Raw genomic sequence first — 16087 nt, forward strand, 5'->3', positions numbered from 1 at the left:
AAGCTATTCTTGTCAAACTATTAATTTAATCTTATTTGACAGTACAGCAGCCTTCCATGACTGTGCTTTGCTCAACAAATTATCAGTTACACCAACCTTAAGACTCTTTTTCACTCTACTGACTCTCCAGAAGAGGCAGTTTGTAAAATGCAAAGTAATATTAATGTCTCTGCTCAGGAATTTCCACTTAGCATTGCTAAGCTTTCATTTTGACTGAGCTCTGTTCTGAAAAGACATGACGAGCACAGGGTGTCTGCTCTATAGCTCATCTGCAACACTGGCTGAGAATATCAAGTAAGTCTCAGTATCTTTAATATTAGATGTATTTTTTTCTTTACTAGAGCAAATTCATGTGAATATGATCAGTACTTCCACAGCAGAGGTGAACACTGTTCAGACAGCATATTGACTACTATCTTGGACACAAACCAGAACAACAGTAAAACGTTTGTATCGACGTAACAAAACTGGTTTAAGCCCTTGCATCTAGTTAAATGAGTGAATTCCCTTCACCTACAGGAATCAAGCTTGCTTTGGTCTATAATAACATCCTATACAACTGCCACTCTGATTTAAATGCTTTAAAACCAAACCTGTATTTAAACAGCTGAGCTTTCATTTGAAGATACAGACGAGATGTAAAAACTTCTTTAGTGGCCCTTCCATAAAAGGCATTTTAATACCACAAATAAGGTATCAAAAAGAGATTAAAACCACCAGAAGATATCTCCACAGCCAACACCCCCATTCTCGGGCCGACGATGGAAGCCTAACAAGTACAAACATCTCTCTGCAGACAATTTCTCACAGAGCAGGCCGAGAAGCAGTTGAAAGCAGAGCTATTACTCTTCTTGTTAGAAAGGGTCACCTTTGAAGCACTGACTAATCACAGGGCAGGCTACCTGATTTGCTTTCCCAGCTTGCAAAAACAGCAGCTAATGCTTCTCTAAAACCATCCTTTTCTCCTCTTTGCTGAGGGGCTGTATGAGCCCAGTGCCAGCATGAGTAACTCCTCATTACCTGTTAGTGGTGAGGCTGGCAGCCCAACAAGGAGATGTCCCAACGCAAGCCTAGACTGGGGGCACTGACATTACTGGCTACAATTTACTTACAGCATCTCCAAGTAGACAAACAGCTGCCCTGGATCAGGCTAGCTACATGTCCAGTTAGCCCAGTATCTTGGCTCTCCCAGCAGCCAGTAACAAATGACTGGGGAAAAAGCAGCCAAGAATGATTAGGGACAAGGAAAAACAACTGTTCTCTGGTTGTATCACTCAGCTGCTGAGTCTGACATTACACCCGACCATCGTTAGCTTTCAATGGACCTGTCTAATTTGGTTTGGGTTGTTTTTTTCTCTCCAAAATCTATTTATCTTTCATCTTCTGCAATATCTAGTTACAATGAGTTTTACAATGTAATACTTCCGAAAAATACACTCTCTTGATTTAAATGTGCACTGATGGGTGCTCCCCTAAAATCATCTACTGCAAAAACCTCTGGCCCCTTTTCCTTCTCCAGATCATTTCTCATTCTGTAAGCTCCTACGACATTCTGTTAATTCATCATTTTTACCAAGAGCTTTTTAGTCTTCTTTTTGGCCAAAACCTTTAAGCCAATTATGTTAATAACTTTTTGTTAACTAGTAACTACCACTGGGTAGAACTGCTCAATGTCTTCCCCTTAACTGCTTTAAACAGCAATAGCATCCTGCTTCCACTTTACCAGTCTCTCCATTAAATACTGAACATTAATCCATTAAACACTACTGCATTAACCGTATCTCTGAGACAGAAATTCCCTCATGTCACACATGGCAAAACGGCAGGGATAGAAGACTTGCTCAAACAGGGCAGGGAGCATTTGCCTCTGTGACCTGTGCTTTACCCGCTCAACTGCCCTTATCACAGGCAGCACATTTGTTTTGGAAGGCAGGGTTAAAAAATTAGTGCAATTCATCAGGAGGGTGGCAGCAGCAGAAAATGGGAGCAGAGCACTTTAAGAGAGCCCTGGGAAGCTGTAACCTGAAGCCTGCCGAAGGCTGGGCTGGGGGAAGCAGCAAAAAGCAGATGTGGCTGCACCAAGCCCACACTGTCCCCGACTCGAAGCCACCGGGAGCCAGCGCCGGCAGCACCCAGAAGAGCCCGAGGTAAGGGGCAGCTCGCCCTGGCCCCCAGCCTGCGGCGAGGGGAGCGGTGGGCAGGGGCTGGGGAGCTCTAGGAGGACCTGGGAAATGGGCAGAACAGTTCTGCAGGTGTTCAAGGGTGCAATTCCCACCAAATGAGAGATCTCACCATGGGTAGGAAGCCACCAGCATCCTTGGGCACCTCTTTGCCTCCGGGGCTGAGCAGCGCTTGGGAACTGGGGTGGTTTTCTGCCCTTCTAGGGTCTGTGCTGCAGATGGGAACATGCCTTTTTTTGCGACAGTAACAATTTTGGTGATATCAGATCCTCTAGAGCTAGTGGTTGCAAGATGCTTCAGAGGGAGTTAGTGCCATGGGGTGAAGTGATCACAGTGAGCAGTCTGAACTTGTGGGTGATGTTTCACAGCACCCCTAAAATCAGAAGTGTTTATAAATGATGTGAGACTTGTACTGCTATCGATGGAAAGCACAATACTTCCTTTGCACCTGGCGGCCTTCTCAAACAGACAACTCCCAGACACAAAGTTCCTTCTCAGCTCATTTCTCACAATTTTCTTCCTTACTGTAACATCACATGCTGCATGCTGTTGCTCCTCTTCTCTTTAAAGGCAGCCACAGATTTTAATATCATGCCTGAAACCATCCCACCTCTGCTCCAACCAAATTCTTTTCCCTGCATTTCTGGCTGTGCGCTAAGAGACATGCAAATAGAATCCAGATGTTCAGGCCAATTCAAACGCAAAAAGCTTTGTCTTTCTAAAATGGAAATTGCTTTTTGGCAAAATTTGAGAAATACGAAGCTGGTGACAGTACTGGCAAAAACAATACAAATCTGCAAAACCAATCTCCGCTCTCATGCTCCCGGGAGCTCAGTGTAGTTGGAAGCAGAGGTTGCGTTGAGACTTTTTTTTTCTTCTTCTTTTTTTTTTTTTTTTTTTTTTTCCAGAGAAAAGGTTATGCTCCATGGAAAACCTTCATCCCTAAACTAGACTGGGCCAAACCTCTTCTGCTCAGCATGCAAGAGTACTGCTTGGTGCAGGCATCCTCACAAAGTCCTTGCCAAGACCTTTTTAACTTAGATTCATGCAGGGCTTCTCTCATCTCTCAGCATGCTGCCTATTTGTTATAAACTTCTGCAATGATATGAGCAATCCCAACATTATATCCACTATTGTGCCACCAAATACATTGGTTTGTTCCAGTATAGTAAATCTTCTTGATACGCATCTTCTGCACCAGAATACCTCATCTACTCAGCAGCTAGGATAGCAGCAGGTCACAAGATGCAAGGGCTCAGGAAAAAGAGAGTACCACTGCTGTGTTACACCATCTAAACATAGATGAAAAAACCTCCACTATGACACCTTTTTCTCCAAAGCAGAACTACCTCCAGAAGAAAAGGGTTTTGGCAGTAAAGGGAAACAGGGAACTCCCTTTCACTGAAGTAAAACCTCTGCCTGAAAAGACTAGGTCCTGAACTGGGGCTGTTGTAGCCACGTGGCTTTAGGTTGTATTTCTACCAGCAGGCATGTTTTCTTTATAGCTGAAGATAATCTGAAACACATGTTCTTTCTCCTGTTTTACTGGATGCCTGGATCACAGGGGTTAGTTAAATACAGCCCTCTTCCTTTAATTTCTGGGAATCTACATAAACATTGCTTCAGACCAGCCTCAGTGGCGTCTGTTCTCGGGGGCATGACACTTCTGCAGTAGCTCTGGTTTACCCACAGTGAAACCCTCAGTTGCGCACTGCCCTTTGGACCAGACAGATGTGTCTGGAAGGGCCACATATTCCAAGGCTGCAGCAATTAAAAGTGGATTCCACAGAAGGAGCAACTTTGGGGAGTTTGGTACTTTTCTCCCACCTCCATTGGGAGGTGACTAAGCCAAGCTCTGTCTTTCACTTCTTCTCTAGATCTGGTGCAGCGTTAGGTATTTACTCCTAGCTTCTTTCCTTACTGTCTTTTAAGAAAGCTCTTCTACTTTCACTTTGTCAAATTGCAAGTAAGCAGTAGAGGACACATATAGGCTGTACGGCATTCCAAGCACATGCAGACACAAGAAACATCATAAACTACTGTGCAAGGCAGGTAACTTGTATAGCAGAGCAGTAAGCAGTTTTGTCTTCCACCCCATTCAACAAAATGGATTTGCTACCTTTTTTAAATGAAGTATTGAGTTTTTTAAAGTCTAAAACTCAGAAAGTATTATTTAGTGCTTTTCTGGACCTTGGCACTCTGTCACTGCTAGCACCACCGTGGTTTGGGCCACACGCATCTTATTTTGCACTCAGGCAAACCCAGACATATGCTTGCCTAATTTTGAAATCACTGGGGCCAGCCTGGCTGAATACTTCCAACTACAGAAGAATAAAAGCCAGCTGAGATCAGGTGTTTCACAATTGGGAAGGACAAGCAGCAGCATGTGTCATCGCAGTTCCCGTTACAACCAGTTACGGCAAATAGTAGTGGTAGAGATGCATTTGCTTGATCACTCAAACTACCTTTGTTATATTCTTACTCTGTAGGTTCAGGCATGCAGATTCCAGTGGCTTTCCTTTTTTTGGGTCTCTTAACTGTCCCAAGCAGATCCCAGAACTCAGCTACTGAGCAGGTGAGTAGAAGACAACATGCAGAAAGCGAGGGAGAGATACCTGGAGCAGGTAATTTAAGTTTAGAGAACCTTACAGAAGGATTAAGCTCTACCCTCCTGAGTTACTAGGATTTTATTTAGCAACATAATGAGATTAACTCCTGCTTTACCTAGATAAAACCACAGTAGTTACATCAGGGGATGACCGTGAGGCAGAAATAGTGGATTCCAATCTGAGTGCTGCCTCCGGCTTTACTGGGACAATTTAAAGTAACCATTCCTATGTAAGATTAAGCCAGTGTTTCTGTAAATCATAGGAGAGTATCTGCAGATTGCTTGCCTTTGAAACATTTATCACAACTGCACCTGCCCTTGTAAACTGCAAGTCTAACCAAAGCACTCCCTGTACCTGCTAGAACTCTGCCACTGCTGATGGAGCTAATGCTGGTGAAGAAGAGGAAGATCCATTCTACAAGAGCCCTATAAACAAGCTAGCAGCCGCAGTCTCCAACTTCGGCTATGACCTGTACCGCCAGCAATCTAGCCGGACAGCCACTGCCAACGTGCTACTGTCTCCATTCAGCCTAGCTACTGCACTTTCTGGTCTCTCGCTTGGTGAGTTCTTGCCCCTTTCCACCACGTGCTGTTTGGCTTGACAGGCCTTCCCTCATACTGTTGTCCTTGTTGCCGGCAGGAGCTGGAGAACGAACAGAGGATGTGATTTCTCGTGCTCTCTTCTATGATCTGCTTAACAAAGCTGAGGTTCACAACACTTACAAGGACCTACTGAGCAGCGTGGTTGGACCAGAGAAGAGCATGAAAAGTGCCTCCCGTATCATCTTGGAGAAAAGTAAAAGTCCTTCTTCCCCTCTATCAAGTTTTACCTAAATAACTAGTAGCAGGTAGAACACACTGAGCAACACTGCACTAACGGCTTTGGCTCTGATGTACTGTTGAGCCAGGATGCAGACAGTGCACAGAACACTGTTGCTGCTCCAGAAAAAGCCTGGAAAGTTTGTGTGCACATTAATAAAAGACCAGACTAATGCACACAGAGACACTGGTGACAGACCAGCTAATGTGTGGAAGACCTAGAAGAAACTCAGAGAATTTTGCCTTTGCTTTTCTGGCAGGTGCTGCTAACTTCCAGGAACCACAAATCCCATTTCTATTTGTGACAGCATTCAGCCATATTCCTTTGTTTAATTCCTTGCAGAACTATTTGAAATGTCTGCTTTTGGCGTGGAATAAACAGCTGCTGAGAAAGCTAAGAGCTATCTTTTGGAACCTGCTGGTTCCAAGAATCTGATAGGTTAAGTAAGCTGTACTCATAAAGCAAGCTGGAGAAAGAAGAAAGACTGATGTAGGAATAGCTGTGTCCAAGCCTTCTGTTTTTATCTCCTTTTGTTACTTTTCAGGAGAGAGTTAGCCCATACTCCCCCATGGGTGGCTATAGAATTTGGATCAGTTTCCTCAATGTGCCTTCAAGTCATTCTTCTTCAAAGCAGGTTTTTCTGTATATATGCAGCCAAAGACATGTTATGAGAACTGCTGCTGTGCTTTCGATTGCAGTCTGCTGCCTTGAGATTGTTTTGATAAGGGAACTAGCTGCAATATCAATGTTTTCGTTCCCCAGGACTGAGAGTGAAGCCTGGTTTTCACAGCCAGCTAGAGAAGTTCTACAAGATGCGTCCGAGGGCACTAAGTGGCAATACCCAGCTAGACCTCCAAGAAATCAACAGCTGGGTACGACAACAGACAAAAGGAAGGATTATGCGGTTTATGAAGGACATGCCCACAGATGTCAGTATTCTCCTTGCTGGGGCTGCTTACTTCAAGGGTAAGAATGTTGTGTGCTTGGTTGCAGAGATGGTCTACTAAGCATGTGTTAGAAGCGATGAAGGAACACTCTCACTTCCAGCGCAAACAGACTGCCAAAGAGAGAGAGTGTAAGATGACAGTGTTTGAGACTGTTTGGCAATGAAGAAAAAATGCACGCTACCTGGACAGAAATAGTCTTCAAGGGGGGAATTACTACTCTTGGGAAGCTGAATGTTGACCTGTTTGCAGTAAGAGACCAGAGAAGAAAGTTTAAGCTCACAAAACTCCACGGCAAAAGAAAGAATATTACCATTTAGGGAAGGCACAACTTAAAGTGTGTACTGAGCCTTTTTACCACCATAGAGGGAATGGAGGAAAATACTAGAGAGCTGTTCTAGAACATGCTGTAAGCCAGTGTCCTGCAGAATTATTGCTTAGAGACAAAGAGCAAAATAAAGGGCGGGGAGAGAAGCACTTTATATGCATTGACACAATTGTTACCCTTTAAAATAGTTTTGTAATTACATAAGTAGACATCAACTTCCCAATAGCTACTCCACCCATACACTGGCTTGATTTTTTTATTTCCCATTGAGCCAATTCTCAGATGAAAAGAAGAGGCCAAAGGGCGGCAGTAAATCAGTAGCTCCAATCAGTCTATTTCCATCCCTATCATCATTCGATTGCCTCAACTCTTAAAATGCAAACACTATATATAAAGCACGAGATTACTCAGCCACAGACACAAGCCTGCTTTCATATGCTAATATTCCAGAAAATCCTCCATTTTATCTTTTAAAAAATAGGGACATGGAAAACCAAGTTTGACACCAAGAAGACTGCCCTGAAGGAATTCCATCTGGATGAGGACAGAACTGTGAAGGTGTCCATGATGTCAGACCCCAAAGCCATACTGCGATATGGTTTTGACTCAGAACTCAACTGCAAGGTCAGAGAGCAAATACTGCACAAGATCTCCTAAACCTACTGAGGAACAGGGTCAGCTACACTTATCTGCTAACCCATTCCAGAAGACAGCCTTGCTCCCATCGGGCTAGTTTTGCAATCCCTAGTTTGAAAGGCAGTATGTTGATTGTTAGAATATCCTGCTTCTACATTGGCTATGTGACAATCAGTCCAGAATTTAAATAATGCACAAATCCTACTAGCCTGTATTGCGTGACCTAAAGTTGAGCAAGAAGGGCAGGGCACACCCCTCAAAACTTTTCCATCTCTACCTCTTCCAATAAATCTTTCACCGTAGCATGAGCTCAAAGGAGTTCCAGATGAGAATCCCCCAAAGCAATACTGTAGTTCATTACAGGATTCAACAGGTGAGAGAGCACTTGCGGTGTAATAGAAAGGGAGCAGCATGGGTTGATGAAAGCCTGCGTGCCTGAGGGGTCAGGAGGAATCGTGTCCAATAAAAGCAAACAGGGAAGATGACCAAACGTTAACTGGAAAGACCAGGCAGTCAAGACTCAGGCCTGTGCCTGGTATGGGATGGGTAAAACTGTTTATTATTGATGTGACTCTCTCTTATTTATAACTGGCCTTCCAGATTGCACAGCTGCCACTGACAGAGGGAATCAGTGCCATGTTCTTCCTGCCTACGAAGGTGACCCAGAATATGACTCTGATAGAAGAAAGCCTTACTTCTGAGTTTGTCCATGATGTAGACAAGGAGCTGAAGACAGTCCATGCTGTGCTAAGCTTGCCCAAATTAAAGCTGAACTATGAAGAGGCACTCGGCAGCACAGTGAAGGAGACAAGTATGTACATCCCACCCCCTCTACAGACTGCCAGGGCTCCAAGCAGTGGGCAAGTTGCTTCCTGCTCTCAGAAGTGTATGAAGCTGGTGGGTTATTAGTTAAGTCCTGCTGTCAGCTTGTAGAGATTTCACCAGCAACTAAATCACCTTGGTGCAGGACCCCTCAACTTTTTATCACATCTTTCCACTAAGCTCTTACAATGTTTCTGAGGTTGAAAGGGAGAAGCTGAGTACAAACAGATAGAAGCTGCTTCTCCCTTTTATCCCCAATAAACTCTAGTACAGCAGCTACGTGCCCTCCTGGATCACAGCATCAGCAGTACTGCTCTCCCACCTGCAAGCTATGGTTTTAGCTAATGGAATTTTCTCTTTCCTCCAGGGCTCCAGTCACTTTTCACATCACCTGATTTTACCCAGATTTCTGCCAAACCTGTTAAGCTATCTCACATACAACACAAGGCAATTTTGGAGCTTACTGAAGATGGGGAAAAATCCACACCAAATCCTGGGGTGAATGCCGCTCGTCTGACCTTCCCCATTGAATATCATGTGGACAGACCTTTCCTTCTTGTACTGCGAGATGATACCACTGGAACCCTCCTCTTTATTGGCAAGATCCTGGACCCCAGGAGTGTTTAGATCCCTTCACAATAATCTGCAATGGTGGGGCCCAAATGGAAAGGGTGGTTTTGGGAGGGGTACTGGCTCCCTGCTCTGCTGCACAAAGACACAACTTGCAAATCATATGCCTTCATGCTGCAATAAAAGAGCTTTTGCTATTAATCTCAGCAAGCGCCAGTATTCTCCCTTGAAAGACTGTCTGCCTGCATCATATGACTTCACATTCCCATTTCCCCAAGATTGGCCACAATGAAGTTCTGTGTCCTATACACAAGCATTATCTGGTGTATACTGCATTTTCCCCTATCCTGTCTTCTAACCTGATACCAGTTGTTTATAGTGAATTCCTCATCACTGACAGGTCTGCGCTGGTAGCCCTCCAAGTTCTGCAGTGCCTCTTCTCCTAGCTTCTAAGTTTGCACTTCCCAACCTGCTGCCTCATCCATTTCAACCGTTTACATTTCACACTGCAGAGAAGAAAAGTGCTTTATAGCATTAGAAGTAAAAGGCAGCGTGGTCTGGATGACTGCATGTTCGTAATCATCAGGGTGCCACACATGAAAGATTCACATACCTAGAAACACACGCATACAAGCACCTCTCAAACATTTGCTTCAAACCCACATGCAGAAGTTATGCAATAGCCTCTATTCCCACCATACCACACACAGACCCCTCATGTTAAATTGGTCATTTTATTTACAACAGTCTCACTAAAGAGCATTTCAGATTTCATTCAAGTTGTTGCTACACATGATTTTCCAGCTTGTACTACATGGCTGCCTTACCACATGACACTTAGCTTTGATGAAAGATCACATTGCAGCTTCCTTTGACAGGGAAATTAAGTCCTCTGAAGGATGCTTCTGGGAAGCTCTGACAGACAGGTCTTCATCTCTTGTAGTTCCTGGATCTGAGCACTCTGAGGACCACAGTGCACTGACAAAATCTCCTCTGCTCTTTGAATCGTGCTTAGAGCTTCAGAAACTGCAAATCTGAAATAGGAAGAGAATAAGAACAGATGATACAAAATACTTAATTCAGCTCCTTGACTTACACAACCTTTACCTCCTCCCCAACAAAAACCTAAACCTGTTCATGGGTATAGATCCTACCTTCCACTGCCTTTCAGCACCAGGCAAATAGTGTGCACTTCGGCCGCAAAGGGAGGATGATGAGGGGAGAAAAAGTAAGGAGAGGGACAAAAACTTGAAATGTTATCTTTGAGTACAGGTACCCACTACATCCTCACTGCAGCTCCTGCTAAAATTCTTCAGTCAAAGGGAGGTGTTGTGAGAAGATTTTCAGAAGCAGTCAGGGGATTTGCTTACCAAAACAGAGCAAGAGGATCTTATTTCCCCCTTCAAAAAGATGTCAACAACATTATACAACTGAGATATAAACACCAAAGGTGTTTAAAAAAAGGTGTCAAAATAAAACAATAAGACAGGGAATAAATGGAGCCAGGGAGAAGAAAAGAATAGATAGGCATAAAACTGAGAAATGGGTCCAAAATGAGTCCTGAGGTAGAAGTGAACCCCAATGGGATTAACGAGCCTGCACTTGAGTGATGGCCAACTTTTGTATCCGTGCCAGACCGCCCAGGGTCCTGCAAGACACCTGCAAGGTGCCAAGGGCCACCTTGTCAGACACAGGAGTGGTGCAGGGAAGGGACAGAGAATGAAAGCAAATTTACCCATTGAAAAGAATTTGTGCCAGCTTGAAAAGTTCATGACCTATTTCTACACTTGATGGCCCATGATGCATTTCCACAATCCGAATACTCCTCTCCAGGTGCCTGGCTGCTTCCTGCCACTTCCCTGAGGGAAAAAAACCAAAACAAAACAAAAAATGAGTCATGAATACTTTCTAGAGCTACTGCCACAGGAAAAACCTGACAGTGTCATGCAAAATGTAATGAACTATGTGTCCACAGAATTCTTGGGAGGCTGCTGACCAGGACAGGGAATGTAGAAGAACATGAGATCACATTACTGTTCACTGGCTGCCGGGAATGCAGTTTTGGCTAAAGCAGTCTTTCTGAGAGTCCTGCCATCAAAACTAGAGAAATGCAGTAGGAGAGAAGTGAAAGGGCTAGCCAGAGAAAAGGCTAGTCATGTTGAATTCAAAGCTCAGAAGACTAAAGATAATGAGAAGACAACGTCATACCAAGAGTAGCATAGACCTGTGCCAGATGATCCTCCATCTCTCCCATCAGCAAATGCTCTGAAGACAGGAAATTTCCAGCATCCATCTGACATTTCAGGAGTGTTTTGATAGCCTGATCTGTAACAAAAGAGGGTGTCAAATTCATCCTACTATCCAGTCTCCAGCTTTCCATGATCCATGAAATAACATCAGTCCAATCTCATCTTTGCATCTTACACAGCCAGATTTGGTTAGGATTCAACATTGACTTCATCTGCAACCCTGCTTATTCTAACGCAGTGCTGGCCCAACTCACTCCAGGAAAGCAAGGCCTGGGAATGTGTAACTCCAATGTTACCCTGAGTTCTTTAAGTTACTATGGAACAATGTGTGACTTAGATTAATACCCGGATCAGGGGCATAAAAAACAGTAAAGCTCAAGTCCCCAGGGACACCAGGCTGCATGCCAAAAGACCCCAACTGCATAAGCAACAGTGCCATCTCATGGCTAGAACTACGTCGCCCGATGCACACTCATTAGCTGCTGACCTTAAAGTAGAAAGTTGAGTCTTACCAGCCTTCCTGTCCCTTAGCAGTTCTAATCCTTCCTTGATTTGTTGCTGAAGGTCCCGTAAACGGCACGACAGACTCTCTCTGCTGACTGAGATCGCGCACACTTCATTTGAACAACAAAGCATGTCTTCCCCCTGTGGAAATCATCCCTGTGATCATTCCTGCTTTCATTCAACTCAAACCTTACTTTCCATCTCCGTTATCTCTGTATTGTGTTATAGAGGTGCTAAATTGTTTCTCAGCTGCATTCATTAAACAAAGTGACTTGCTTGTAAATTGCTATTAGCTCATTTGATTTTATGAGAAACTCCCAGGAATAGCTATGACTATTTGGGCTATGGATTAGGCCAAAGCAGGGTCACGTGGTACACAATTAATGTTCGTACAAAATACACACTAGCCTACACACTGTTTTCATTTATATCCTTTGAACTGCAGAGCATGACTCTCTCTACATACAGCTCCTGTACATACACCTTCTGTTCTAGACTCCAGGCCTCCATTTTCTTCCTAAATATACCCCTTCCTCTCATCCATGCCCCTGATATTCTGAAGTTCTTCCATCAGGTTCAAAGGGATTTTAACTTGCGGTTGAAGGCATTATTTTCCCTATAATGCTGGAAGACTGACATACAAGAATGTCACAAGAAAGCTAAGAACAGTGAGAGACTGTCTTGACTCTACAAGGACTTTTGTCCTCCGAGCCAAGATCCCAGACTGAGGTTTTTAACTCTTGACTTTCCCAGAGACCCAAATGTTACACATCCTAGTAAGTTATACAATCATAACTAATGAAGAACTACCTGCATTGGAGCCCGGCAGCTCGGACAGCAGAATGAGTTTCTCATGGACACCACACTCTTGACATCAGACTCTAACTCATCAAGGCATGCCTGACAGCGACACTCAAAGAAATACTGACTGAGAAGCTGTTGTCTCTCAGCAACCCTCATTCTACATCGGTGAGGCCCTGCAAAGGGATGGCAAGGGTAGAAATCTCTAAACAGGCACAGTTCTTAACAGCAGACTAAAATCTTTGTTATCATTAAGACTAGATATACCATCTTTTGGAGGGGGCACAACTGGAGACCAAAAATGTAACAGAGATAAATCAAGAGATAAAATCTTGTGCTGATATATTCGATCAAGGCTTATACATAAAGATTCTAACAACATTATACTAGGAATTATGATATTAATAGCAATTAGTTAGCATGCCAAGTCGAGGTGAAAGGATGTCTGTGCCTTGAGACAGAGAGTTAATACTTACCATAGCAATGGAAAATCTCTTGGCCGCTTGGGATTGGCTGTGATGCCCTGACAGTGGCAGCTGTCCCACTGAATGACACACTAATATTGGGACAGCATGAATGGTTCAGAAGGCTGAGGACAGGAAAGAAGGCTGTCGCCAGGCGCACAGGCTTCTTATTTACAACAGCACTATCTCCGGACCCTAAAGACAGAGGAAAAACAAGTAGGTTGAGAATGAATGCTCAGTAACCCACGCAACTTATGCAATGAGCACTGTGACCAATTGCAGATAGGAGAGCAGAAAGGTTTCTGCTATATTGCTGCAATAAATAGCTAAATAACCTCTACTTGTGCACCAAAGAACAGGCCAGTATGGGACAGGCCGTTACATTTTAAGCAAGTCATTCCCATCTGCAATGGAAGCTTTATAATTTAATCTCTTCACACAAGCTAGATGAGCAAGAACAACAGGGAACAGCTTAAAGTTTTTATCTTACCTATCTCCTGCATTACAGTGATTGCTTGTGCATTACATTGCAGCTGTAATACATGCCTCAGCATCGCTTCTGCCATAATCTTCAGTTCTAGAGACAATTCACCTGATGTTTTTTCACACGTCTTTGGTTTAGACCGCTTCTCAGATGATTCCCGATTCAAAACAGCAGCCTCTAGGCCAGCTTCTTGCAGTTGTTTGCATATAGCCACTACACTCAACATGCAAAGGAACTTATGTTCAGGGCTATGCTTCTCTGTATGTGGCAAAAGGTTGAACACAGCTTGGTAAGAACTTTGGTACTGACCGTTGTCATTGCAACCAGGGATACCTCTGGTACTGACTCTTGTATCTGGTGCCTCACCAAGATGTCTGCACCTTGCCTCAGGGTTATGAGGGTCCTTTTCACCACTGTGGGACCATTCCACCAGCCTCCTAACCTCCACAAATCCTGCCAGTAGAACAGTCCTCAAGGCAACATGGCAAAAGACCCCTAACGTGAGAAGCAGTGCTCCCAAGGAGCATTCTGTCCTGTGGTACTGCTCCCATGCCATGTCTGCACAGTTCTGGCTGCAGTACTTTGCGTAACTGCACCCATGGCAAGGCACTGAGGCTAAAAGCTGTCTCAGACAACGGTGGCAATAAAGATCAGCATTAGTGACTCGAGTGTCCCACACTGTTTCACTGCTGTCCTGCAGAAGAAAGCTCTCCCCTGGGCAGAGCACGCTTACGAAGGCTTCCTCCTTCAACAAGCTCTGTCCTGGCAGGATGTCCTGGGAGGCCACCAAGTGACGTCCTCTCTCTGTATCAAAATTCAATCTCAAAGATGAAGATGCACCTGAAATACTGTCATTCTCTTCCCAGGTCTCCAACTTTCTTTGAATGTCACAGCATGCTTCTTGTGCAGGCTCTGGACAGCTCTCTTTCTCATGTATTTGAATCTTCAGTTGACTTAACTTTTTTAGCAGTGTCTGGTGTGTAGGACTAGTCATGATCCCATCCATACCAATTTTATTCTCCACCACACTGAGGGCGTCTGCTGCATCCTGTAACCTCCCCAAACACAGCAGACATTCAGCTTTCCGCAGCAAGACCTTGGGCAGCAGCCTGTCTGGATAGCCATGACTTTCAGCCCTGGCGATATCTTCCAAACAAACCTAAAAACCAAGATGAGGCCTTTTAAATGGACTTGAAACCCAGCTGAGACTCGTACTCTTTTATTCTGTTTAAGATGCAGAATATTTTAATAAGACTATGTTATTCTGTAAATTCCACACACATAGCCAATCTGTTGGCCAAATGAAGCCTCCTAACATAGAAAAAAAAAGGAAAGATGGAACCTTTCAGCAAGTTTAAGTACAATGGATGCTGTAAGCACTGCTTCGGGAGCACATCTGACCTACAGTCTCTTGTTGGAACAATTAAATACCCATTACTGTGGGATTTGTGAAAGCACCTATTTGAACCCTGTGTGCAAACACTGTGTGGTAACACCTCAGGCTGCACCCGGGCTCCTCCACACCCCTGTCCCCCCCCCTCACGCCACGCAAGAGGCCGCAGGCCACCCCCTGTGTTCGCAGCCTGGCTCAGGGCCCCCCAGGAGCCCGGGGTGGGAGCTGCCATAGCACCCCCCCTTCCCGCTTACCTCGAAGCACCCGAGGTGGAAGAGGGCGGCCGAGCGGTTGGCGAAGCAGACAGACACCTCAGGGCTGCCGGGGAGCTCGTGGGACGCCGCCTGTAGAGACCGGACAGCTGCCGCCTCTTGGGGGGCCACGGGGACCCCTCACGGAGCCACCCCTCCCCGGGGATCCCCTCACGGGAGCCACCCCTCCCCGGGGATCCCCTCACGGGAGCCACCCCTCCCCGGGGATCCCCTCACGGGAGCCACCCCTCCCCGGGGATCCCCTCACGGGAGCCACCCCTCCCCGGGGATCCCCTCACGGGAGCCACCCCTCCCCGGGGATCCCCTCACGGGAGCCACCCCTCCCCGGGGATCCCCTCACGGGAGCCACCCCTCCCCGGGGATCCCCTCACGGGAGCCACCCCTCCCCGGGGATCCCCTCACGGGAGCCACCCCTCCCCGGGGATCCCCTCACGGGAGCCACCCCTCCCCGGGGATCCCCTCACGGGAGCCACCCCTCCCCGGGGATCCCCTCACGGGAGCCACCCCTCCCCGGGGATCCCCTCACGGGAGCCACCCCTCCCCAGCGGCCCTTCGGCGGGAGACCCCGGGCCGTGAGGAGCCCGCCGCGGGGCTGTCCCCGCCCCACCTACCTGCGAGTAGAGCCTCGCGGCGGCCCCGTAATGGCGGCGGCCGAACAACCGGTTTCCCTCCTCCCGGTAGAAGCGCGCGGCCGCCGGCTCCTTGCCCGCCCGCGCCTGGCGGCATAAGCGCCGCAGAGCTGCCGCCTCCTCCTCGGGCCTGAGGGACACGGGGGTCAGCTCCGCGCTCCGCCCGCCCCGTTCCGCCCCGCCCCGCCCCACCCCACCCGCCGCTCACCGCAGGAGGCCGCAGCCCAGGCGCACCATGTCGTGCAGCGACGCTACCGTCAACTGCTCCCGCAGCTGCGGCTCCAGCGCGGCCCAGCACCGGGCAGCGCACAGCCGCCACTCCTCCACCGGCAGCGCCATCACCGATAGCCTAATGGCGGCGCCCACCAGCACCGGTAGTACGC

The 16087-nt window shown here is 46.4% G+C and overlaps 2 protein-coding genes across 2 annotated transcripts; one reads left to right on the forward strand and one right to left on the reverse strand.

The window, feature by feature from the left end:
• Positions 1 to 1991: 1991 nt before the first annotated feature.
• On the forward strand, positions 1992 to 9114 carry SERPINF1 (serpin family F member 1). Its single transcript, XM_005439768.4, has 8 exons — positions 1992 to 2147; positions 4670 to 4755; positions 5151 to 5349; positions 5429 to 5584; positions 6371 to 6574; positions 7362 to 7504; positions 8117 to 8327; positions 8706 to 9114. The coding sequence occupies exons 2-8, from the start codon at positions 4678 to 4680 to the stop codon at positions 8963 to 8965; spliced, it is 1251 nt and encodes a 416-aa protein (XP_005439825.1). The 5' UTR covers positions 1992 to 2147; positions 4670 to 4677; the 3' UTR covers positions 8966 to 9114.
• A 509-nt stretch (positions 9115 to 9623) lies between these two features.
• On the reverse strand, positions 9624 to 16086 carry SMYD4 (SET and MYND domain containing 4). Its single transcript, XM_055716911.1, has 10 exons — positions 15913 to 16086; positions 15687 to 15834; positions 15058 to 15147; positions 13417 to 14569; positions 12939 to 13121; positions 12472 to 12638; positions 11670 to 11802; positions 11117 to 11233; positions 10644 to 10767; positions 9624 to 9942 (listed from the first exon to the last, which is right to left on the reverse strand). Exons 1-10 carry the CDS (start codon positions 16041 to 16043, stop codon positions 9792 to 9794), a joined length of 2397 nt encoding a protein of 798 aa, XP_055572886.1. The 5' UTR covers positions 16044 to 16086; the 3' UTR covers positions 9624 to 9791.
• Position 16087: the final 1 nt, after the last annotated feature.

Source organism: Falco cherrug, chromosome 1, assembly GCF_023634085.1.
Source record: "Falco cherrug isolate bFalChe1 chromosome 1, bFalChe1.pri, whole genome shotgun sequence".
NCBI classification, from domain to species: domain Eukaryota; kingdom Metazoa; phylum Chordata; class Aves; order Falconiformes; family Falconidae; genus Falco; species Falco cherrug.

Coding starts and splice junctions, on each gene's coding strand:
- SERPINF1 (XM_005439768.4), top strand. CDS start 4,678: ATGCAGATTCCAGTGGCTTTCCTTTTTTTGGGTCTCTTAACTGTCCCA. Junction 4,756..5,150: donor AGAACTCAGCTACTGAGCAG/GTGAGTAGAAGA, acceptor TGTACCTGCTAG/AACTCTGCCACTGCTGATGG. Junction 7,505..8,116: donor ACTCAGAACTCAACTGCAAG/GTCAGAGAGCAA, acceptor CTGGCCTTCCAG/ATTGCACAGCTGCCACTGAC.
- SMYD4 (XM_055716911.1), bottom strand. CDS start 16,043: ATGGCGCTGCCGGTGGAGGAGTGGCGGCTGTGCGCTGCCCGGTGCTGG. Junction 12,639..12,938: donor AGAGATTTTCCATTGCTATG/GTAAGTATTAAC, acceptor ATCCCTTTGCAG/GGCCTCACCGATGTAGAATG. Junction 10,768..11,116: donor ACAGGTCTATGCTACTCTTG/GTATGACGTTGT, acceptor TTTTTCCCTCAG/GGAAGTGGCAGGAAGCAGCC.